We start from the raw sequence: 27,954 nt of genomic DNA, 5'->3' as shown, positions 1-27,954 counted from the left end.
TTATAATTCATAGCAAAACCAAATACTGAAATAGCAGTTGATTGTTGAAAACGATGCTATTTAATTAAAAGAGAATTAATTTTCAGGGAGTTATTTACAATAATCGTCCTAATTAGGCACATTCGCGTATTACTTTTAGACATACACAAATAAAAAAGGAAAAAAGTATATATTACATCACAACACGGTATCTTAATTACATTTTATTCTATTTTTTTTACTTTTATTATTTTACCCGTCAGTCTCAACATAGAAATGTAATAATAAATATATGTGTTTTTTTTTATTCAAGTTTAAGCCTTTTACTAAACTCCTGTTGCTGTAATTCTTTCCATTCTTTTTTTGGTTTCATTCGTTTTAATTGCCCATCCCTAAAAATCATTTAAAAATATTAATTATAAAATTTGTTTCAGAAACGTTTTAAAAAATTGGCCTACTTTGTGTCGTACCCGAATAAACTTAACGAGTTTCGTAGTATATCTAAGAAATTAAGCCGGATAAAGACCAAAAGATTGAAATTCTATGGAACAATATGATTTTTTATGGGAACCGGCTCAAAATGTTCGTATAAATGTGTAGAACAAAATCATTTTGATTAGAAAGCGTGCTTTTACCATGCGCGCGTGCGCTTAGATGTTCGCCCAAGCTAATTCTGCTGAAAAATCATGAAATAGTCTAGGATGGATATGGTGCGTCAAAAAATCCATGAAGTCTAACTTTCTGTCGCGTGGTAAATAAGCTCCTGAGTATTGTGTAACGTTCATTTTTTAGTTTTTACTGTTTTACAGCGATTCTCCCACGCTTGATTTCAAATTACCGTCATACTGCCAACACAGTTTTAAAAACAATTTCCATTTTACACCGTTTAAAGGTTATACTTTGCACGTTCTTATTAAAATGCTTAAAATTTAGGCGACGTGAGCTCTCGGCGCGAACCTGTCTTGCCAGGAATGTTTCTAGACTAGAACTTGTATTTAAATTAATATTAATACTTACCACATTAAATCGACAAGACCACCTTGTTTGGCTATGACACTTTTCACTCTATTTGCAAAATCAATAGCTGACTCATTTTCATTTTGATACATTGGAGGTAAATACCACACATCACAGACGATTGCCCAACTAGTCATCATCATGTACAAATATTGTAACATTGAATATTTATTACTATTCCAAAATGCATCACCAAATCTTGGATCATATTTTATGGCAACTGGATAAATAACACCACCAACTTCAAAACTGCCTTTTTTAAATTGCATTACAGATGTATTATTTATGCATGTACCTTCCGGGAATATTAATATTGGTGGATTTTTTGGATTTGAAACGTGTTCTTTCAGCCTATTGAAGAAATAAATGTTTTTGTTAATTGAAAATGCGGTCAATTATATGTGAACATTTCACGTAGATAATATTTCCCCATTTATATTAGAGGTTTACACACCAGAGTAAAGTATCGATTGATTTCTAGGGAAAATGAAAGTATAGTACTCAGTTTTTTGAGCGGGGATGTCTTCATGATCAAACAGGGATCGACATTGGTTTTTTTTTTTTTAAATAAAACAACGTATTTTTGTAACAAATTATCTTGTTCTTAGAATTTGTTCCTCTTTTTTCTGACTTCTTAACTTTAGTAACAAAACTTATTTATTAGTTCTATATAAAAAATAAAGTTAACTTTTGTTTGACCATAAAGATAATCCTGTATAAAAAAACTATACTACATTTTTATTCCCCCTAAAAATGAGCTCCTTTATCAATTAAGCTATAATACTGATACGAACCTTTTTGCTACTGCTGATCTATCTTTAACTTCTGAACGTTCAAACCAAATATGTGGAGATGCTCTTGCTAGCGCTCTTTGTAATAATCCCAAAAATCCCCCATGCCTTTGTCCAATCTAAATTTCCATACAATTTTGTTTGATTTAGATAAAAATTTAATATATAATAAATACTACATTAATATGAATATTAGCTATGAATAATTAAACTTAATTACTAGTTATTGATGCTGCTTTATGTAAATTGACTTTTCAGTTTAGATTTTTAGAAAATCAACTGATATAAATTCTATATGCAGAAAAAGAGGTATCACAGAGGTATGAAAATTAAGGTACAAGTATATAAAATACAAACATACGGAGGTTGCGTGAATATTTGTATACGACTATGAAATTACTTTTCTGGATTACAACGGATTTAGTAAGTTCATGATAAAAAACAAAATTCGTACCGGTAGATTCATATACACTTTATATTTTTTTAGCGATAATAAAACAATTCTTAAAATTAAGAGCTTAAGTTGTTTTTATGGTCAAGAGTAATAAATTTTATGTTTTTGTTTACGAAAAACATGCTATATGTACTGAACCCATTCAAATTAACATCAATTTTTAATTAACGCACCTGGGAAGTATTATTAAAACTAAAAGCTTAACTATTCCAAATAATGTTGTTGCATACCATACAGAAATTGTTGCGTGCAAAGGCCTTTTCAGTGCAGTTATTCATATCGAAAATTTTGATTTTTAATCAAGTCTTTAGAAAGGTGGGAGGGATATTATATGAACACAGTATTCATGATCTTGCGAGGTTGTATTTGGCGGATTATTCAACTGAGGCTTAGTAAGTTTCACGCGAACACGGTAGAGTGGCCTAGCTGTGATTATGCACAGTTTGGCCTGTAGCATGCTCTGCGGAAAGTCCCATTAATCAAGATGGGCTTATCGTAGCAATTTCTTGATTTGCTTGAAATAACAGGCTCAGATGAACGAGTGTGCTGTTTATTCAGTGCCAGGCGCTTCAGCTCCTCGAAGCATTCATAGAAAATCCTCGTTTGGAATTTTGATGCTTCAAGGGCCCGAAAAGCGGCCTGACTATCAGAGAACATGCTGATATTTGCACGACTGTAACCTCTCGAGTTACAGATCTGGGCACCTCTCAGCATAGCGAAGATTTCTGATTAAAAAACCATCGCATATTTTCTACGTTTTTTTAATTAATTTTAATTTAATTTTCAAATTTATCAAGTTTACTTTTACATTATTATGAATAATGTGTCAAATTCGACGTCAGTCATCTACCCAATTAAAATTAATTTACAAAATCAGCAGCACCCATAACTAATATGTTAAACAAAAAAAGATAAACAAATGAACTTAATGAAAATATAAAAAACAAAGTAATATTTAAAATGATGAACATGAGACTAAATTAAAATGTTAATTATATGAAAGTAATAAAAATAAGATAATGAATGAAAAAAACAAAATGACGTTTTTAATGAAAATTGATACTGTTCACGACACATACCAATGAGTAACAATTATCGCACATAAGTATGAGTACATCTATAGGTGATGTATGATTTGCGACGCAGATACCATTTTTAGGGATGTTTTCAGGGTTATGATAATTGATAACGGCTGATACAGCTCTGGACAATACCCCAAAGCACATTATTGATACAGAACGATTCACCCAACTCTTGATATTGCCTTCGGGCACGCACCCTACAAGAGCCGTGCATAATGTTAACCAATTCACCTGTAACAAATTATATAACACACTCATTTCTAGCAAAATGCTTTTTTTTTATAACCTCTTTTTTATCCCAATAATCAGCAACAGCAACGACACCGCTTGCCGCTCCAAATATTATCAACCTAATTTTTTGAGTGTGATAGCTGGATACTCATCGGTATTTTAAATACGAAAGATGAAGGAAAAAATTCGATTCAATTGATTTTATTTATCTGTAAAGATTTTTTTGATCATAAGTTTGTACTTTATAACAAAGTGTAAAGTTATTTACATTAATACAATTCACAATTATTATTTATATACGTTTAATTATTTATTTAAAAAGTTTTGTGAACTTAGCTTCAATTAAGTGAAATAAGCTTAAACTTAGCTTAAATTAGGGTTACTACATATTCTCAAGTGATTTTAGTTAAGTAAGGATTTTATTAATAAATGGTAAGTAACCTGGGGTAGTCTAAATTGGAACTACTCAAAACGGACCAGCTTCCTGTTTTAATTAGTGCGAATTATCATCGCCATGGCGGTGTTGCAACTCTCAGATATCAATAATTAGTTTAATCGATATGTATTTTAAATAAAGATGTTTATTATTCTTGTGTCTAATGACGATTTTAAAAAAAGTCGGATATCTTACAAAATCGACATTTAATATAAGTTGAATATAAGTTCTTAATAAAAAATGAGTTCTTAATTAAGGATATACGAGCGCCGTGCAATTTTGGATTTAAAATGCTTGATCTTTTTTATATGAAGTTGGACTAAGTCTAAATCAATTTTGAATATTTTAGGGGGAGAGGGTTATGCCCATTACGGTTTTAACTTGAGAATGACAAAGACAAACCGCGATGAGCAGTATGTAGGGTTGACATTTGGAAACAATCCAAATTGTTTTTGTCAGCGAATTTTAACTTTCAAAATATTTACAAAAATCAAAATAAAATAAATTTGTTATAAAACTAATTCAGTATGTTCGATGATCTGATTACCAAGTGGACAAAAGCCCATGTTTTTTTTAAATTTTTCATTATCATTCTTCATGAAATCCCTTCTTGTCGAGAAAGTAGGATTGTAATTTATCAAACTTTGATTTTTATAAAGAATGACTTTTTGTGTTAAAATTAAACAAATTAATCTTTTGCCTTCTTGTTAAATCAATTGGCGGATTATATACGATATTTCCAATTAAAAAATTTTTGGCCTAAAATTTAATTAAATACAGATAATAGATGTCATTTACCTAATAACATTTACTAAATTATTCAAAGAAATAATATTTAAACATGATTGATCGGAAAAAATTCACTGGAATCTAGAGAAGATCTAAAACATTGATAAACCCTCGCCTACTATTGATAAGTAAAGTGCACGTTTCTATAAATGTTTAATAGCAATAAAAAAAAGAACAAATTTTGGTATATCTTCCCGAAAGTATAGATTAATTTTTCATGCAAAAAGTCGAAGAAAACCCAACGACAGAAAAAAAGAAAAGGTTTTACCCAACGTATAAATAGCTTGTTTTATTTTTTATAAAAAGAAATTAAAATACAGTATTATTTATAGTGGGAAAAGTTTCTAAGTTTTCGAACGAGTTTTATTTATTTATCTTTTCTTCAGCTGTTTACAAATTTTTACTGTCAGTGCTAGATAGCGCAGAAATTTTTCGTTAAGACGAGTAATATGAAATTTCCCTGGTCGGTACCATATCAGAATATCCAGCCAAACAGTTAAAAATAGTCTAAATGATCGGATACTGAATTGTTAGGTAGAGGAACTATCTTTTAAAGTTAGTTAGATTCAGAAAAATGGTTCAAAGGAGGTCATAGTAGTCTGTACGAGACAAAAGTACGTTATAGAATAATATTCAAACTTCAAAATCATCTGCAAAATATATTAATAAAGAAGGACGCAGAAAATGTTTCAAACATAGTTTTATTTCTTTACAGAATTTACTGTCCTTAGAAAAGGATTGCTAAAATATACTATTACGCACAGATAAATTTTTACATTCAACTTCTGCCCAATTTATTCGATTTCCGTTAAGCCGTTTTCAACAACAGGTGGGCGTTTTTTTTATAAATCCGAGTGGATTAAAACAAAAATTCCGAATGACTTTTAAATTACCCTGCTATTAGATGCTCAGCAATTTTTGCGGTTCAATCTAAAAATTAAAATTTTTTGTTAAATCCAGCGTTTTAATATTAAAAAATTGGAACTAAAAAATATTTAATTTATAGTAAATAAAATTATTAATTTGTAAACCTGCTTATCAGTCACAACTTTAATTACATATAACTGGAAGTTATTAAAATATTTATTTTAAAAGTAAAAGCTTAGTTCACAAAATTTTTTAAAACGTATTATTTATAGCACATACTTATGATAAACATAACACTGGACTTGTTTATGAGATATAAATCGCATCAAAGCGCGTAACGATCAACCAATAAGAAATACGATTAAATTCTGGCATCACATTTCTTACTAATTCATCGTTAGGTGCTTTGACGTGTAATCAATCTTCTAAACAGCCATTCTGTCTATTAGTTTTGAACAATTATGTAGACGTAACGATATCGACGAAACATAAACATCAATAAATTGTTCCCCAAAAAAGCCAATCATACAAGCCCCAATATTTTAGAATAGAAGCAAATAAATCAATAAACAAACAGAAAAAAAGTCAAATGAAAAGCATGAATTTTTTGTTAATAATTTGATGACAAATTTTCCGTATCAGTTTCCCAAACTCACCAACGAAAAACTTGTTTCTGTGGATAATACCACAACATCAATAACTGTGGTATGATTAGCCACACAAACGCCTCCACGTGATGGTCTGTACTGTTTATTATGGAACCGCAAAACAGCAGATAGTGAACGCATCATAATACGAAAAGTTATTATAAATGCCCGATCATTTAACCAGCGTTTAACAGGGCTGTTAGGAATTACGCTTATTATTAATGAAGCAAAAACCATCCATGAAACCTAAGAATTTATTATTTAAAAAAATATCATTCGTAATGTTCGGAAAAAAAAAATTTATACAAAATAAAATTGCGTTTCCGTATTATAGCAACACAAATGTACCCACCCACCCTTTAAAATAAATTTTTACCCTCTATTTGCATCAATTGCTTTTAAATTGATTCGTTTAATAAACATTATTTCTTTATTTTAAAATCCTTTGCCAAAATAGAATAATTATTTTCAAAAGCTAAAAGCAAATAAGATGAAAGGCTAAATGCAACTGGTAGATCTTCAAACTTATCTATCTAATGACTGAAGAAGGTCAACCCAAATTTCTTGATATTGATCCAAAACGATTTGGTTTAACATCTACCAATTCTGATCGGATTAATCTTCCTTAGACAATAAATAACATTGATAATTTGAGATTCTATCAGAAGTATTCAACATATCGTCGAACGGGAACCTTTAGAAGATTCTTTAGAAATATTAGCATCCATTTTTATACATAAGGATGTATAATAATTTAAAGACGTACAAGTTTGAAATAATATATCAGATTCAAATTTTATATTCGTATTACTCAATTGAGGTTTGGCTATACATTTTTTAATACTCGCGCTGTTATCAGACTAGGATCCTCTAGATCAAGGGCCGGTAATGTTCGATATTAATCGAAAAGGGATTCTCGCATTAGTTTAGAACGATGAGGTAGGCGACATGGGTTTAAAATATAAGTAAAGGTCAGAAAACGATGTTTTTATGCTTTATTTTTTTACGGATAAAATATTTGGTCGCGTGTTGCGGATGTATTCTTATAAAATTTGAATCCAATGTCTATTCCACTCATCGTTTTAGAATTAAATGCTCTATAGAAGCTTCACTTAATATTAAATTTTTTGTGGGTTTTTATTTGACAAACATTAATCAAATAATAGAAATGAATAATTTATTCTTAACATTCCGAACAATTGTTTCATTTTAATATTCAAAAGACTTTTTTAGTTTTCCTGATTTTAATTATAGACGAGAAAAATACTATTTTTCATTTCATACCACAATATTAATGTCTATTATTCTAGAACCTGAAATAGGAAAAAATTAAGCAAAACTTTTTTTAATTAAACAGATTTTAGATAATGCAAGAAAGAGATAGAAAACAAAAAAGTTAGTTACATTGATACACAAAAATATTTACAATAAAATCGAAGGGACTGAGGAGCATTATAGTCCAAAAAAATTAGAATATAACAAAAACGTTATTTGTAGAAACATTTATGTTTTTGCTCCAAATATGCTTTTAATTTGTAGAAAAGAAAGCTAATAATAATCCGCGACACAAAATTAATTGTGAAAATTTAATTAATTCAATTAAAATATGGGCATTTAGATTTTTATAAGCGGAAAACAATTAGTTAAAATTTTATTATTTTTTCAAATAATAAAATTTGTAAGTAGTAATAAAAAATATTATTTTCATAAAATTACTTACTGTGAAATAAAATTTGTTTTATTATCTGAATCGATCGAACAAATTTTTACACTTCGTTAATAATAATACATTATTTATTATTACCGAATATTTATGAAAAATATTATCGAATAATTAAAGCTTACCAATAGGGTAAGAGAATTGGAAAGTAAACCATTATTTACATAGTATTAAAATATTTTTGAAAAAGAAAAATTATCCTTAAAATGAGATTTTTAAAACTATATTTTAGTTTTAAATTTAAATAAGATTTATTTTAAAAATATGTATAACACAAGCTTAAAAATGTACCATTTTTAGAAGGGGGGGGTACAATAATTTAAAAAGATTTTGCACATTTCTTAACTGTTAAGATTAAGACTGTCAGATAGTGACAGAAAAAAAATAAACAATCTTTTACAGTCTGATTAAAAACTATAATTAACGAAGCTTTATCATATTAATAGTACATCAGAAAAACGTTAGAGAACAATTTGCCTTGGAATTACAGCACTTATGAAGCATGTTTATGCTGCTCATTATTTTTGAGATACTCTTTATACTCATATATTTTTTCTCGTCGTAATACTTTTGTAAATGTCTGTTTCAAAAACATTTTCAATAAAATAGATAATATTTTTAAAATATATCATTTATAATAAACTTTTAGGCGAAAAATAACCTAATTTTATCCATCGCTTTTCTTAATATTACCAGGTTGTTTGGTAATTATTTGTGGATGCATGGCTAAATTTGGAATCTATAATGGTGCTATATTTTAATATAAAATTATTTTTAATTATATTTACAAAGATGTAGTTATTTAATAATATTAAAAATGTATACTTACACCAATAAAACAAATAAGAACTCGTAATGGAAACAGGAAAAAATATCTAACACAAAATCCACATGCCCATATTACTGTCAATCTCCATGATATGAATTCATAATGTCTGTTTGTTCGTGTTAGTAAGTTCCAATTCTTTAATTCTTCTGCTTCAAATCTAGACGTTACTTGATCTTCAATAATTGCTTCAACACCAGCCTTGACTAAATCAAGGCAATTTGATAATTGGAAATCTAATATATTCTGTAAATAAAAAATGAGAAAGTTTATTAGTTTTATTTTTATAAATATGTCCTTGCAAAAAGTGTCAACTTTTGTCCCGTTGTGCAAAACGAAGTTTACACTTTCTGCCTCCGCCAGGGAGAAAAATAGTATACACACCAAGGGAGGAAGTAAAGAATATCTCAGATCTCATGTTCATTGTCGGGTAAAAATGAACATGATATCTGAGACATTCTTTACTGTAATATTTTAGAGTTATTGTAATTTTTGTATGTGCGTCTATGAATGTATGTATGTTCCTTTATGGCGCAGATCAAACGCGTGGGCCGATTTATATAGTTATTACGTCAATCGATTTGTCTTAATCTTGTAAATGTCACTAAAGACATGGTAGTAATGAAAATTCAATATGGCAACTACCAGAAAAAATGTAAGTTGGCGAACTGTGTTAAATGGTATCATTAAATAGGTATTAAATAGACAAATTTATTGACGTAAGAATCATTAAAATCGGTCCATATATTAGGATTCTAGAGCGCTACAAAGGAACAAACAAACATAGGCTAAAAATGAAAGTCGATGAACTATGTTAAGTGGGGTATCATTGAATTAGTATTTGAAAATCGTAAGTAAAACTTTTGGACTTATCAACTTCTCAGCATCCTACCTCCTTTTGACGACAGCTTTGTTTGACGATATTTCATGTTTTAGACACAAGAGGGGGAAATATGACTTTGAGGATGGTGCTCTGTTGCTCACGAATTTTTTTTATGAATATGTAGACCACTTCATTAAAAAATGCATGTCTCTTAAGAATGTACAAAAATTGATTGGTTCTGTGGTGTGATTATTACTTAATAATTTGATTAACCTTTGACAAAAACACAATTATATTTCAATTTTTGTTTTGATAAAAAAAAATCAAAGAATATGTCACATTAATTTAAGATAGAGAAAGATTTGTTTCTTAAATATTTGACCTTTATACATCATAATGCATCTGTAGTCATAAACAAATATTTAGTATCTATTTTATTCACTCAAAAAAATTGAATTACGAAATTTTTCTTGCGATTTCATTCAGGTAATGAGATTGTGAATATAATTTTGTACAAAATTGGTAAAACGGGCCTTCATAAATTGAATTTGAAATTTATTTCATTTACTCTTAACAATGCTATCTATAGTTTTACTATTCCACTTCCACTATTAATCATGGCTGGATATTAAAACATAAAATTATTGGATTATAATACGCGCAAAATTAAATTTGGTGGTTACCCAAAAAATCTCGAGAAGTTGACGTCGGTCGTTAATTTACTTAGTTCAAATAAATTAGTAACAAATTATTAGTACTCGCGCAGTTATCAGCATTAGGTTGCTCTCCGGAAATATTGATTACTAATCAAAAAAATCCTAAGTGCAGATCATAAAACGATGCCTTTGCGAGATGCTTTATTGTTTATGAATTATTGCGGATGAATTTGTAGGTAGCGTGTCGCGAGTGTATTCTTATAAAATTTGAAACCATGTCACATATCATTCTGGAATTAATTAATTTTGTAAAACATTAAAAAAAATGTTTTCCCTAAAATATGGCATTCAAAATTTTAACACATATTGGAAATCAACTTAAAAAAATTTGGGATCTATATTTCATTTGGATTTTAATCAAATTATTCTATGGACATTTATTTAAATTGTATAATTTTTCTAATCGATCGAGTCGAATAGTAACAACGACTAAGTAATATACAAGTCCTTGGCAATTGATTTTTAAAAACTAATTTCACAAATGGAAATAATATGCAGGCAGGTATATATATATGTTACGGTAAAAATGAATAATGTGATTATTATTAATAATAGCTTCAAAAATTTTATATCGATATACATGATAATTTATACACGTTACCGTTATACGTGAAAATAACGTTATAAAAGGGGGGGGGCATTATTCACTCATTACTTCCTGAGTCTGGAACTATTATTAAGGTATTACAAATAAAAACACTTTTCAAGATGATTTCTTACAAATTCGCTTTTAACCATTTATTTGGGATAATTAATAGAAATCGATTATTTATTTTTACTGCAACATATATGCTTATATTCGTGAACTACTTAATATAACTGATGCCAATGCCATTCATTGCACATTAATACACGAATCGATTAAAATTTCTCGAAAATTGTTAATTATTCATTGTTCAGCTGTGCCCGCAGCTGCATCACGTTGTTTTTAAATTTGGTCTTCGTAACAACCTTTGGAACGTTATCGATAGACGATTAATCGAACTTAAATCAGCATGCGATACTGTTTTGGCGGTTATAAATTATCGCCATACACAAAGACTTAATTTTCAAAATCCTTTCAATAATAACTATAAGTAATTTAACCTAGTAAATAATAAATGGCTTGAAATTTTGTGTCAGTGTTTCCGCAAGGTTAATAACCAAAAGTCAAATTTCAACGACTATGATTTATAAATTCAAGTTTCGCCTTAGTCTGAATTTATAACCAAAAATAAATTTGATAAACGGGTTTCCTTTATTGTAAACTATTGTTAAAAGTGTATAAGAAATTAAAAAAATACTAACTGCATGTTGTCCAGTTGAATTTTGTTCATTTTCAATTTTTTCTGCATTCTCAGCTAACTTTTTTAAATCTGGATTTGAGCCATTATGATAATTTTGTACAGGATCGGGAACAAGAATTAAATTATCCCTTGATATTACTTGATTTCCATTACTTGTACCGTTCACAACACCATTTTTATGTTTTAATGGCGTGCCATTTAATTTTTGATTTTGATTCAACGCTGTAACTGTTTGCTCAGGTACGTTATTGTCACCACCAGCACCATTTTCAATTTTTGTTGCTGTACTTTCTTCTTCTTCATCTTCATCACCTGAATCTTCGTACCTTTGTTTTTTTGCAACTTCTATATTCGCCCTTCCATACTGAAAAGTAAATAAAGAAAAAAATTAGTCAAACTGAAACGTAATTCTTAAATTAAAATATTTAATAATTATTAAAACATACAAAAATTGTACATTAGACTCAAATAAAGTAAAATATTTCTATGTGAATGGGTCAATAATATGATGAGAATTGTTAACATTTTGCGACCTCCCGAATTCTTAACTAGAATCTTACTTTAACTTAGGCAATTTAATTTTAACATTATTATCAATGAAATTGTGTTATACAGAACGAACTATGTAGTAAATATGCGTATTTAAGCATTGTTCGCTGGCAATACTACTTCCAGAACAATAGAAACCTCGTAAGACCTAAGGTGCAATATCTTACGAGCTGGGTGCTGGGTTTTCTAAAAATTCAGAAGCAAGGTTATCCCATAGAGAATCCTTATCCATTCAGATTACTGTATCTGATTTCATTGGTAGCCATGTTCTAGATTAGAGAAACATTTGATCGAGGTTTGAGGTTCCATCGGCGCTGGTTTATCATAATCTTTATCCATTCAGATTACGATGTCCCAGCCAATTACCTTAATTAGACGCATACTCATCGTGACAAAATTTGTACGGTTTTAACCATTCTAATTGATATTACTATAACAGTACATATAGCTATATCACTTAGAATGGTAAAGCCTGTGCAAATTTTGTGATGCAGAGATGCAATTAAAAAGCTACTGGAGCTAAGCTAAGCCAGTTCATTAAATGTTATATTAGAGGCTACGGCTGGATATCATTCCAGTTGTTACTTTAACGGCGCCACTTAGTAAAAAGGCTAGACTGTTAGTAGTAGTTAAGTAGTTGGCTGCAACATCTACACACAAGAGCAAAATCCACAGACCGTGCTAACTCGACCTCGTTAGATGCAAGACCTAGGGACATAATCAAATATTCGAATTTAATTGTGTATAATCACAATTAATTTTTTACGAGTGAATTGTCGTTGGATGTATTTTCTTCGAGTATGTTTTCGTCGAGTGATTAGTAAACAAGATTACCAAATTGTTTAGCGTCTAGAAAAGAATGTAACCTCAACTATGATAAGTTTTTGATTATCAACTACTACGAAAAAGATAAAAACACGCAAATAAAATAGTAAATAAATGTTGAATGCGACGAGTTGTGATTGAACGGATGTTCAAGGTGAACACATCGAACTCATGTAGTACCCGTATGTATGATGTATATACATGTATATGTTATGTTTGTGTTTAGTTCAGATTGATTAGTCTTGATTGCACTATGGAAATTATATAAAAACTAATGACTACATTTAAATTTATTTATATAAACGCAACGCAACATTTTATTTAGTCATAAATATTTAATTCAAATAATAAATAGATATGTAGACCAGTCATTCTTAGTTCTTTAGAAAATTCTGATGTAACTGTCTAAATTCTGTCTCACATTCTTATGTGAAAAAGATTGTCTGTTCGCTTCGAGACATTGTGTTCTGACATCAAATTGGACCTAGCTATTCGGGTTTTTTAAATAGCCAATTCAGATCCTAAACGGTAACAGATAGAATAACACTTTAAATAAGAAAGTTGATCCTCATTAAAAAAACTAACATTTTTCATCTTAACATTTCTTTTTGAAAATTGTCAACTGTCATAGAAAATGCAACTTAAAAATATGTCATTATTGCATTTAATCGAAAGAAAAATCGCTAACTACGGAAAAATGTTTTAGCCAAAAGTTTCCAAGGGCCAATAGAGGAAATTCGCCTGTGTCCATGACTTTAACCTACAATTATTGATAAACTTTAATCGCATTTCCTTTTGATTAAATGCAAATGGTATATTTTCGAAAAAATGTTTCAAACAAAAATTGTTAGTTTTGTTATGAGGACCAACTTTCCAATTTAAATAAATTTAAGTGTTAGCCCGAAGATTTAGGTTCAATCTGAAGTTAAAACATGATGCCCCCTATCAAACTCTACAATTTTTGTACGAGGTACTAGCCAATATAGATTAAAATGATCTACCTTGTATATTTAGATCTTAAGAGCTTGAAAAGTCACAGAATAAACTGCGTTATTTGCAGCCATTAAGATCACTTATACACAAAAACGCGCGAATATTTACAAATTTTAGTGTTCATATCAAACATTATTTTTAAAGTAACATGACTGGTCTAAAATCAAATTATATGCATAAAACAAAATTACTTAAATTATTTTGTAACTAAATGGAATTTGTAAACCTAAGCTAAAAAACAATACAAAAATTATTAATTTGATGAAAAATAAGATATTGTATTTCTTATGGCCCACTTCACTCTCGTTAAAAAAAATGGGTATGACGTAAGACATACAGTTTCTAAATACGCATAACGTTTACGCTTTTCCTATTTATCAAATACGAAATGGGGAAGAAAAGTGCACGATTTTGAAAACGCTGTAAAAAAAATCCCATCAATTTTTCCCGATTATTATTTTTTCTACCTACCAAAGAAAATGATTTAACAAAATTATCTAACTTGTATCGTTAAGGAGGCTAATGCATCAATCATATAAATAAAGAATTAAAACTTGTCAACTAGCAGACAGACGGTCAGGATTCCTACATATAAATTTCGCTAAATTCCTAGCCTCCTACTCTGATACGAAGTTTCAAAAGAATGGTAATCAATAAAACTATCACTAATGCGTACTGTTGTCATTTCAAATTTTATCAAACATATAAGATAAATTTCAAATTAGTCAAATTATTAAAGAATAGACCTTGAATATTGTAGATAAATTTGATGCAAAGTTTTTTTTTATATAATAGGGTAAGCCGTAGTACCCCGGATACAATGTACCTTGAATCACTGAGTTATCACATATGAGATCGACACTATATGAAGATGATGTTTACTTATTAGAAGGTAAACAGAGAGAGAATAACTGATCCAGGTGCATTCGTTTTCAAGTAAAATATAAATAACATATTTCAGTGTTTCAAAGTAAAAAAATCAAAATATTGAAGAGGTAAAGTTTGAAAAAACACAAAGTCATGTACCTTAAATCTAATAACTTAATGTACCACGAACACATGGTAATAGGTATGCAATAAATTGTACATTTATCTACTTCTTTTTTGTGGATTGCCAAGTATAGGAAAGCGTAGTATAAGAGGAAAAAAGCAGTCTCATTCACTCTGAATCACTAAAAATACCAGTTAAAATTGTTACTAGTTACAAAAGGGTGCTTTTTTAGTTTTTAAACTGTTGTTTATTAATTCAGTTAGCTACAAAAGCGTGTTTTTAAGTTTTTAGTTTTAGTGGGAAAAAATCGTTAATTCTGAAGATCTTGATCAGGTTCAGGATAATCGGACAATCTTATTAAATTATTGTATTGTCATCGGTCGTTGATAAGTGTGCGAAATTTTAATTTAATTTGACGTTTTAAAGTGGGTGAAAATCACGATCAAAGATTCCGATACATACCAAGCTAATGTTAAAAAGCGTGTTAAAAATGACTCTGGTACTATACTCTCCTCTGTTATAAAAATTAAAATTAGTTATCTTTATGATAATTATGAATTTTTATAATCAACATTATAATCATTTTTAACTTAAATAATTAATAGGTGTTTGATAAAATATTTTTTTTTCGGTAGTGGGTAATCCGATGACAAAAAAATTAAACATCCATACACCTAATTAGAAAGCGGTATTAAAATTGTCTGGTAAACAATCAGTGCTATCATTATACTTTCAAATATTTTAATTTAAATTATCTTATTGTTATAATATTTTAGCCATATAAAAATGGCCTACAAATACTACTTTGTTAGACGAGTCAATGAACAGTTTTATATTTGACCTGCTTCGCACGAGTTTTCTGGCCTAAGCGCCAGACCTAATATTGAGGGTAATGGTATAAGAATTAGGCTGTTGATAAAATTACGTATCCGATTTTTAGTTTTGTACTAAAATTATGTTAGCAGATCTTTAGAAAATGATCGTCTTCTTTGAAAAGACCGACCAATTTTGATTAGTTACCTATGCTTTAATTCATTTATATTTAAATAGCTCTAAATGATCTCAAGTATCTTGGTACGCATCTCATAAGTGTCAGAATGAGAGATTAGGTTCCGGAAGAAACTGATTAAAGTTAACCTCAAAGGACCACCCCTTCTATGTCTAGTTTAATGAAGGTATGGGGGGGGGGGTTGTTCTTATAAGTAACAAAACTCTAATTTGTGAATAAATGATTTCGATACAACATCTTGAGAAACGTAATGGAAACATATTAGAAGGCTAAAAAATTTTCCCCTGGTTATCAAACACTTTGTTCACAAGGAAGACACTACATCATAGATTAGGTATTCTAAGAGGTTTAATAGTACGATTATATTTAAACTATCAATCATATATACACATGCAAGTAGGATCAATTTCTAGATAATATAGAAATATAAAAATAACTAGCTTTTATCCGCGGCTTCGTACGCGTTTTTGTCCTCATAGATAACTGGCAAAGTTTATTTAATCAATTAGAATCCATCCGGTGCAAGATTAAAGGTGAAGTATCATATGAAAAATGCCGTAAATTGTATCTTTCACCCTTTCAAAAAAAAGATAGTCGGTCATGGGAACTTCTCGCATATAGTTCAATGATTATGCAATAATTAAAATTACACTTCTTCGATTGTCTTACACGATTAAAAATATATGAAGGTATCAAATAACCAGTTTTCAACTTTTTTAAATGTAAGAAGTATGTATCCTTTATAGAACAGATGTCCATAAATTGTACTCCTTCACCCTGTTATATGAAATGTAAAACAATAATGTCCATAAATTGTTCTCCTTCACCCCCTCTTATAAAATGTCAAAAAAATAAATATAATTTTTTGAATATATCTTTATAAATTGTAGCTCATATGTTATTCTGATGTATGAGCCATGTTATTGTTAAGTTTCATTCAAATCCATTCATTAGTTTTTGCGTGAAAGCGTAACACACAAACAAACAAAATATCCTTACTTTCACATTTATAATATATAGAGATAGCAAAAGATAAAAGATAATCTTCAAACTACTATCTATCTCTACCTACTCAAAAACGGAAAATGCATTACCGAACAACTTACAGACGATGGTATTTTATAGAAGACAATATAATAAATGATAAAAGTTTTCAGTCGAACAAATTGAGTAAAAATGTTAACAATTGGATGTTCAGATGTTGCAATTGGTTATAGAAGCATATAGAAATATAATAATATGAGACAACTGAAGTACGTTACATCATAACACGACACTGAATAAAACTTAATATTACATTTTATCCAGCCTAATGAACAACCAGCATGCAACGTTCTCTGACGGGTATACAATTCAAACAGCAAACATCTCGTTGCCATTTAAAATATATAAAGTAGGAAGAGTTTTTTTTGGACGTTCTCATGTATAAGACAAAGAAAATGTCTTCAGATAATGCATTGCGTGTGTTATTGACAAGCAGTGTTCGAACAAGACTTTCACCGAAATCAAATGATATAATTGCTCGCGCATCACACACAATACATTGTCTGAAGACTCTTTCTTTGTCTTATACTTAAGAGCCTCCATAAAAACTCTTCTTCTTTTCTGAGATATCGCAATATTTGGATCGATTTTAGTCCGTATCACAAAAACTATTCGACCAACCCGATTTTTGTACTTTTTGGGTCAAAATTACCTTATATACTGAGTTTTATCGAAATTGGAAATAAAAAAAATTTCTCGATTTTTTTGCAATTTTTTTAAGGGGTACCACCCCTTTGATAAAATCGAGAAAATCCCAAAAAAATTTTTTAGTTTTAGAATTTGATGAAACTCGGTGGGTGGGGTGGGGTAATTTTGATCCAAAAAGTATAAAAATCAGGTTTGTATCATTTGGATCGATTTTAGTCCGTATCTCAAAAACTATTCGACCAGTCGTCAAATGCACCCAATTTTTCTACTTTTTGGATAAAAATTACCTTATTGCGGGAGAGTATCTGCTACTTATTAATTAAAAATACACTAAATAACATAACCATCCTCATAACAGATTATGTTATTTATTGCATTTTAATTAACTAATTTAGTAGACAAATCGATTAACGATTAAAAATAAAAATTAAGAGACCCAACTGCGTTTAATAAAAACTAAAAAGAAAGTCCAGTAGTTTAAATAGCGACTTCAACAGTCAGGACTCATTAAAATCTAGACCTACTCAAATCTTTTCAATAATAAGTCCCGACTGTGAAAGTCACTATGTAAATTACTGCACTTGTTTTATCCCAGAATTTTCAGGTTGCCAAGCTCTATGTCGACAGGAAGTGATTAAAGTTAAGTTCTAACGAGCAAAAAAATCTTTGTGTATAAACGAGCTTTTTTGGCGTTAATTTAGAGGTGTAAAACAGCATATATACAATTTTGGATGTTTGAACAGACAACACCTTTTATTATTAAAAATAACACGAGAACTCTTATCTGTAAACTATAAAAAAAGTTTAATAAAAATGTGTTTCTTATCATATACGAAATATGTAACACTTATTTTTTATATCAAGGTCCATTACTGGATACTAAACACTTGATTGAGATTATACATGAATAATAAACACATATTTTTATAAATTTTTATTTCAATCAAGTTCAAGTAACAAAGTTCGATTCAATACAAAGAAATCTTATAATAATTATTATTCTATTGAACTTTGTTTCAATAATCAATCCAATTGTAAATTTCCTTTTGAATCATTTCTATAGTAACATAGACTTGGGCTTGCAATTTTGTCGACTTTTAACGCTTAGAAAATGAATAGGATGGCTAATTTTTCAAGGGAAATCTAACCATCTTAAACCTTTTTTAATTTGTTCCTTGTATTTTTATTTATTTTAAATGATTAAGAGATGAAAAACTATACTCAGGGAGACTTATTTGTGAAAACAAGCTACCTATAAACACTCGAGAATACTGACGGAAAAAGCAAAGACAAAAATTAATCAAAATCCAAGTTTCCTAATCCATCCAGTTGATTAACATGATTGTCAAAAATAATCCAGAAGAAAGTATCTATTGTACATAGCACAGTTGAGTATTTATATAAAACTAGCTTGATATCCGCCCGCTTCACTTTGTTTAAAAGTAAAAACCATCGCTTTATAACCACCACCTATCTTCATCTCATTTATCCCCCTTCCATAACACTCGAAGGGATTGTTTTACACAGCTAAAATAAATGCATAGTTTTCAATTTTTTTTAAATGTAAAACAATCATAATTCATTGAGTATATCAGAAAAGATGGCTATGAATTGTTTGACATTTACTATTTTAAATTTTCACAGTAATTTATTTATGGTTCAAAATGATGATCATAGATGGAACAGTAAAATGTCAGATTAAATTTAATTTAAAAAAAAAATATATATTTTTATAAATTATAGCTCATATGTTATTCTGATGTATGAGCTATATTGTTGTACAGTTTCATTCCAATCCATTCGGTAGTTTCTGCGTGAAAGCGTAACAAACAAACATCCATGTTCAACTCTTTTGTTTTGCATTGAAAATTGTTTTTTGGTGTAGCTAGATAATCAATCCATCAAAAACAGGCCACTTGAGTTAAGATTGTAAAAAAAAGATGGAATATTCTTAAATGGCCTATTCCCTATTCCGATGGAACACTTAAATCGCCTATATCGATCCTTTTTTATTGAAGGTGAAATCATTTGACCTAGTATCTCTCTTATTTTTGAATAGGGTATTATATTACATTAGGTACTACTTAAAAAGTATTAAGTAAATTTTTTGTTTAAATATATAATAAGAATTAAAAAATCATTTAATTTAAATATATATTTATGTGCTTAAAACTAAAGGCGATAAGAATCTTTAGACATTTTATTTTTTAACTTCTATTTGCAAAAAATGATAAATAAAAGCTATTGTAATCAGGAAATAAAATTTTAATAACCCCTCAAATATTGGAGTTTTATGTTTCAAAGTTGTAGATTTCGAAAATACAAAAATACATTTTTGTCAGCTGTACGCAAAACAGTTTCTAGAACTTTTCTCTGAAACTGAAAGAAATAAAAATTTACGGTACAAAATTCATTAATGTATAAAGTTACGTTGATAAACTTTGAAAGACTTTATCTCGAAAACTATTGAGTCTACCGAGACAATTCAGTCTCATATTGTCTACTTGAGTCTACTGTAGTCTACTTGAAAAAAGTCTTGAAAAGTTTCTATCAAAAACTAGTTCTTAAGGTTATAATCGCCAAAATTTGAAAAATAAACTGAAATTTTCAAACTACCGAAAAATCAGAACTACCGTGTTTGACGCAGACTGTAATGTATAAAGTTACTGGACAAATACCTATTATAGTTGAAAAACGAAAACGGATTCAAAAGTTAAGTCCGAAATTTTAATAGACAAAATCACAAAAATGGTTAATATATCAATATGCAAAAGTTGCAAACCGGGTATTCGTTGTGTGCGTAGTCATGGTAGGGATAATAAAATCGATGCCAGCGCTTTAAGTGAAAAATTTTGGAGATAAAGTGGGCTGTTATGACTAATTTGCAATTCTTTACATGTTAATGATATAGAAACTGTCAAATTAAAATGATTGAAAAACACTAATTAATTAAACTTAATGCATTAAAAATTGTGAAAATAAGAAATCAAATTGTACAAATATTATTTTTCAAATGTTAATTATCGTAATTATTTATTTAAATTTGTGAAACAAGAATATTAAATTTTAAATGTAAGTTTTCAATGCAATCCACACAATTATATATGCATCCATTAATTCTATAATTAAAGTAGTGTATCGTTGTCATGGAAACGAAATTCACGCTCGGAGCGAATAGATGTTTGTGTGGAATCATTTACAGTTTTTTAATCCAGAAATAATGTGATATACGTTATCATTTTTAACAGAAATTAATAAATGATTAAATTAATATTAAAATATAATAATACATAATTATATACCTTTCATTAAATATTTACTTAATCGTAATATAATTCCGTGGATGAAATAGAATTTTCTGACGCATTTACTTTCGATATAAACAAAATAAAATTTTCTTTTAACAAATTTTGAGAAGCTATAATAGAGGCTACAAATTTAGAGAAGCTATTTTGGCGAATAGCATATTTTTTAATTAAATAAAGTAACATCAATATTTCTATGCGTTACAAACTAAGGACTAAAATTAGTATACCTTATTAGCAGGATTTAGAAATTGTAGAATCTTAAGACTTGGTAAATAGTCAGGCAACCAAAAAAAATTTCAAAATTGATTTAGACTTAGACCAACTTTATATAAAAAAATGAAGCCTTTTATTTAAAATTGACTTGGTGCTCGTACATCCTTAATAACTTTTTAACAACTAAAACAGAATGAAATGAAATTACGTTGAATATAAAAGGTAATCTTTTGTTTGTGTAATTCATTTGCAGCGTTTTTAATATCATGAACGAGTAAACAATATAATTTATAACAAAGGCTTTATTTACGAACGTTGTCATGTGTAAATACTCCATTTTAAGTACATTCATCTTTATTTAAATGATTCTTTAATCAAATAAACTATAAGAACAATCAAATTAATTAAATATTATTCAGGGTGTTCTCTGACCCATCTCAAACTTTAACTCCTAGATCCACGCTTATCCTAAACGTACACCTACTTAGTAAAAAGATTGTTTTTTTTAAAGTCGAAACAAACTTCAAAATGACGATCATTCAAAAATTTTAGACCGTGAAACCAGTGGCGTAACTATAGGGTTGCAAAGGTTGGCAAAATGTCAGGGGGCTCCGATCCAAGAAGACCCTCAAAAATATTTTTAATTTTTAAAACGTGACGATTTTTACAGATGGTATAGTTACGCCACTGTGTGGAACGGAAAAAGTACTTTGTTAAATGATTAATGCGTACACTTCGTGAGTGGCTTCCTTTTGGTGAGCCTACCAAACTTCTTTCTAGGACTTTTTTCGAAAAAGCTGCGTTTTCAAATGATCATGATAATGGCATATTTAAGCTATTGGTATGAAAAAACGCGGCATGGAATTAGTCGGATACGATGACACATCCTTGACACTAGCCTAATCTACACACAAAATTTTCAACTATTTATCTCAATTTGGAGACACAGCACTGATGTTTAAAGTAGCATTAATTGAGTTCTGGGGGTCAGAAAACGGGCTTAAAAAACCCCCTCCTCATACCTTCTCGTTAACCTTCGATACAGGTGCTTAAGTCTATATTTTCTTCTGAAAACATAATTCACTATCGAAAATGAAAAATTTTTTTTTATTTGTTCTCCTGAAATTACTTGATCATACATCCTTAAGAATTTTTTATTTATATCAATAAGATAAATTAGGCGATCCAGTCATAAGATATTCGATCTTAATTTTTACTTTTTCCTAAGATTTTAATTTATGAAATATTCTACTAAAGGCTTGCTTTTCTTAATTATCAATAATTTCGTGAGTTCATTTAATACTTATAAGTATCAAAAACTTATTTTGTATAAACTTATAAAATGATAACCTTTATTAATTTTAATAAAGCTGTAAGCAAGTGTGAATCAGCTCAGGCAAAAAAGATTCCCACATAGCTAATTATTATTCGCGCGATTGCTTTTTACTAAGTTTACTAAAACTTGAAACCACTCCAAAGTACTTATTCTAATGGCTAACGCGTCATTCTATGACTGAATAAAATTGTCTAGTTCCGACAAATATTTTAATGGAAAGATATTGGTACACTACCTCACTGACCATTTGTGAATAAAACGTCATGATTTTGTTTGTTCGTTACGCTTTCACGCAAAAGCTACTGAATGGATATGAATGAAACTTTACAATAATATAGCTCATACATCAGAATACCACATGAATAGCGCATATAATTTATAGATATATTTTAATAAATATTTCCATAAAAATCTAAATTATTTTCTGACATTTCTGCGCGCGATCTATGAACATCATTGTAAAGCATAAATTAGAGATTTCTGTAAAGAGGGTGAACGAGATACAATTTATGGCCAACTGTTTAACCAGGGTTTTCTGATATAGGTACTAAACACAATATGACTATTTTACATTTTGTAAATTGAAAACTGATTATTTGATTACTTTTACTTTTCAAGAGAGGAAAAGGCTATAACGGGGTGGTTTTAACTTTTAAATGCAGCGAAGCGGGCGGATATCATGCTAATTATTATATAAAAATCTAAATAGCCCACGGATCTAATTTATAACTTTAATAATTCACATACAGCAATATAATTTTATATGCATGCACAACACAAAACCTTGAAAAAAGCTTCTAAGTGGCTTTTAATTTTTTTACTTTACTTAAATTTCATTCTCTGAAGATATGGAATCCTAAAATTTATACGAGCTTTTTATGAATAAATAATTAAGATTGGAAATTTAATCTTAAAATAAATAAATGAAAATAAAAATCACCTAGCACGTTTAGAAAAACAACTTAATGTGTTCTTCTATAAGATGGAAACGTGATGAAAACTTTAAGGTCAATTTAATAACAATAATTATATACATTAATTTATTATTTATTTTATCCAATCTAATCATTATCATAGATTAGAAACGACTCGTCTAAAAGACGTCTAGAAAAGGCCTATTTTGTTTTTATACCCTATTTACATGAAATATATACCCTGTATATATGAAATATATATCAAGGTATACTAATTTTAGTCCCAAATTTGTAACGCTTAGAAATATTGATGGTTCGAAAAAGCTTTGGGTTTAGGTGTTCATAAAATCACCTAATTCATTCATAAAATCACCTTCCGTCAAAACGATATCTCAAAAATTTTCCAATAAATCCAATAAAAGTGTTTCGTTTTTTTAAGACCATTTTTGCTCAAATTGAATGAAAAAATGCACAAAAAACTAGACTTTGCTATCAATTACTGTCTAAATTATTTGGTTAAAAAAAATGTTTCAAACAACAAATGTTTGCGTATTTATAAAGAACAACTTGGTAATTTAAAGCCTTCATCTAATGTTTGTCAGTTATTAATCAGAGTGACGTTTTAATTGCACCTGAAACCTTAGATCGAATTCGATGCAAGTATAAAATGTGTGTCTTTGAAACTATTTTCGTTTGAAGCATCTTCCTCGTTTAAATTTATTAATCGAGTACTATAAGAAATCCGTGCATTTTTTGTGACGCAGAGTGTATATACTTTCTTGAGCTCTTACGTATCTCTGCGTCACAAAATCTGTACAAGTTGATCATCCATATTAATTAAATCAGTAAAAATTCTAAGGTTTTGTTGATAGGTATATCACATGTATATGCCAAATAGTTATGACATGTACATATCACAAGTATATCACCAAATATATTTTAGAGAAAAAGTATGGCACCTTTTTTACATTTTCTCAGTGCAGCTTTTGTGACGCAGAGGAGTATACATGGCTAATTTTTATAATTTTAGCACAAAATAAATTTAAGATTAAGTGATAACTCAAAAACATGAAAATAGCATGTCTTGGCACATATAAGAGATGTTTACATTTATTAGTTTTTACATGTGTAAACAAGTTTATTGATAGATTTTTCGAATTTCAAAACAACTTTATTAATAAACAAGATATTGATATTATAATTAATGAAGCGTTCACATTATGCGGAATGACATATGAAACACATAACCAACTGATCAACAATGCAAACGCCTGACGAAGAAAATAATTAAAAGCGGGGGCGCGCCAATAACCGTAATGACGTTCAAATTAATCTCATTATTATACAGTATTTTTTACCTCCTTTGAGTTTCATAATTTTAATTAAAGAAAAAACAGTAGTCACGATAATCGGAAACGTGCAGTAATCGGAATATTTTTCTAACATTGCTCTCTAAAAATCACTCAAAAATGATATTGTTTGTTTGTATATATACACATTTAATATGATTCATTGTTCATGTTGATTGATTCATTTCATTGATGTTGTTGCACAGCCTATGACATTTGCGGAAAAAAATTCCAAAGTTATGTTTTAGGCAATAAATTTTTTGGGTTATAAAGGGCAACCGACCCAAAATTTTTTTGGTATCATCATTACACATATTTAGGGGATCGGGTTGTACTTTATAACCCAAAAACATTCTGGCATTATCATTTCTGGCTTAAATAGATGCTAAAATTACATATTAAACAAATTTCAAGTCGCCTAAAACATACTTAGGCTGTTCAGTAGCGAAATAACCTGAAACCCCCTGCCCGACTCAGAATTCTGGATTCATCAATTAATAAAATTAAACACCTTCTCAAATTTGTGGCACCAGCTCCCCGGCTATAAATACATAGATTCCAATGCTATTATTAAAAAAATATCAACAATAACAAAGTATTTAAATAAATTAGTACATTATGAAATGCTTAATTTTATTTATAATGAATTTTTCCATTCAATTTCAGTAATCGGAACACCCCTGGATTTTATTGAGTCCAGATTATCGAGACTCTACTGTAATTGGTAGGGAGCATAATGGTGGAGAGAACAGCTAAATAGACTATTACCTTATTGCTATTACCTTATAAAATTTGTAATAAATCATGCGTTTTATTTAAGATATGACTAATTTTCAATTGTTTGTAAATAAATGGTATAGTAAATGTCAAATTAAAATTATTGAAAAATAATAATTAGTTAAACTTGTTGTTATTTAAATTTGTTAGAAAATAGTATTAAATTTTCAAAGCATGTTAAAATCCATAGACAAACTATATGAATAAAGTACCATTTATATGTAAACAATTGAAAATTAATCATATTTTAAATAAAACGCATGATTTATTGCAAATTTTATAAGCACAGCCTAGACCGCTGATCGTAAAAACCTGAAACTTGGAGAGTGTGTAGGAAAATCCTTCGTCTTTGAGTCCACTACTTTACCGGATTACCGATTTTAAAAATTCTCAGCAAGGAAGATGGATTGTATTTTATTTAAAAAAAATAGGGTTCCTCACCAAAAAATTAAAAGCCATAAGATTGTGAACAATGGGAGAAAAATGAGGGCTATAACGAGTTAATCTTTGTTTTTAAAGTTGAAATTACTCAGTGAAGCGGGCGGATATCTGCTAGTTTGACATAAATTAATAATATTTTCTAACGTTTATTATTTTGATTGTATGGTGCCAAAATTAATTTCCAAAATGCTATATTTAAAAACTTGCATGGCCAGAAGCACAATATAATTAATTTTCAAAGCTCAATAATACTTAATATTATTACAATTTTTATTTCATATAAGGAAACTCGCTAAGAGTATATAGAAAAGAGCCCAAGTTGTACTTGCTACCTAAAACATGCCAAGCACGTGGCTTCTTGTGGAAAAACTGCTCGGAAAATTGAAAACTCGCGATATTAAAAAAAGAAAACATAGCACGTTGTGTCCTATTAAAGGACGTTTTATAACTCTTATTGAGCGACTTTGGCCTTGGCGCCAAACATACATAGTTTAAGATTTATACAAATTATTTCAAAATTTTGTTCAATATTTCTAAACACTCTATACTTTAGACTAAATTTAATACACCCTTCCCTATGTTATTACATATGTATAGGGTATAAAAAGGGTCCCGTTAAATTTTCAATACATTTTGTGTCTGTTATTTACATAATTTTAAATAACACAGTAAAATTCCTTCATGAATCACACAGGTATTTGAAGAGGATATTATTATTAAACAAAATTTGTATCTATGAGTTCACTGGGCATATTGATGCCGAACTACGTGTCGTATTTTGACTATAAACTCAAAAAATTTAACCCACTAAATTGACCTAATTTTCAAAATAATCATACCTAAAGATTAACATAAAAATTCTATTAGGTACCCGAAATTATTCGAGTTACATTGCATTAAAATTTTAAACAAAAATGGAAATTGACATTACGAAATTAGGCTAATTAACAACAGTAAAGCCTATTAATTACCTATTTTTCACAGAAACATGCAAAAGCAATATTGTATTATGCAATTAAAAAAGCATAGTAATAATAACGACTAAAATTATGCAAATTAAAAATTATTCAATAAAAATTTAAAGAAAGTTTACTTATGAAACATAGGTATCTGAAATTACGTTCTATTAATTTATGAATTTTTTGCAAAAATAGTTTAATTAATTATATGAAACATTATTGTGCGAAAATAGTCAAATAGGTTAACTTATAAATTTATAACCTATGCAACGATTTAATTGATGATTAGAAAATAAATTTTAATTTACAATAAATTAATTTTATTTGTGGCTATTTTAGTTAAGAATTATCTAATGATTCATACAATTCAAAAAAGAAAATTCAAAAAAAATTCTGAAGGACATTGGCCTCAAAAAACTATGCAAATAGAGTGATGTAGGTAAATAAATAAGAATTTTGATAGATTCAACCTAGTTTTTATCTAAAATTTTAAAATTAATTTACCAAAATAAGTAATTAACATAAAAATTTACATCATTTTGGAGAAATTGATTGCTTATCCGTTGTCAAATGAAATACAAATTTATAAAAACTCACCTCAAAAATAGTAAGTAATATTTTCACATAAAGTTTACGAACACCTAATGATTTTCCAATTGATGCTAAAAAAATTATACACAAAATAAACATTAAAAAAGGTGTAAAAAACAATGAGCATGCAACAGACACGGCCGTCGCGAGTAACGCCATGTTTAGAACTGCCTCTTATTATTTGATGTTTATTTCCCACTTATTTCCGAAACCCATAAGTTTTTAATCTTCTTGTCAAATTCATCACTTCGCACCACTTAAATTTATGTGACGTCAAATAATGATCACTCCGTGAACGATAAAATTTATTTAAATTACGTTTAATTATTTTTTAATATATCAA

General features: G+C 28.8%; 1 protein-coding gene across 2 annotated transcripts; it reads right to left on the bottom strand.

Moving 5' to 3' along the window:
- On the bottom strand, positions 1-27,913 carry LOC123299361 (glycerol-3-phosphate acyltransferase 3). Of its 2 annotated transcripts, none has more exons than XM_044881737.1 (7): positions 27,618-27,913; positions 11,666-12,028; positions 8,843-9,085; positions 6,303-6,539; positions 1,791-1,906; positions 997-1,347; positions 1-371 (listed from the first exon to the last, which is right to left on the bottom strand). In XM_044881737.1, exons 1-7 carry the CDS (start codon positions 27,768-27,770, stop codon positions 284-286), a joined length of 1,551 nt encoding a protein of 516 aa, XP_044737672.1. In that variant the 5' UTR covers positions 27,771-27,913; the 3' UTR covers positions 1-283. The 2 variants fall into 2 exon arrangements, with proteins under 2 accessions (XP_044737672.1, XP_044737673.1); XM_044881738.1 differs by lacking the exon at positions 6,303-6,539 and adding an exon at positions 3,321-3,554 and having other exon boundaries at positions 3-371; positions 27,618-27,909.
- Between the last annotated feature and the right edge of the window lie 41 nt (positions 27,914-27,954).

The sequence above is a fragment of the Chrysoperla carnea genome, chromosome 4 (genome assembly GCF_905475395.1).
Source record: "Chrysoperla carnea chromosome 4, inChrCarn1.1, whole genome shotgun sequence".
Taxonomy (NCBI): Eukaryota; Metazoa; Arthropoda; class Insecta; order Neuroptera; family Chrysopidae; genus Chrysoperla; species Chrysoperla carnea.
The sequence above is the reverse complement of the archived record's forward strand: the minus strand, read 5'-3'. Positions and strand labels throughout refer to the sequence as shown.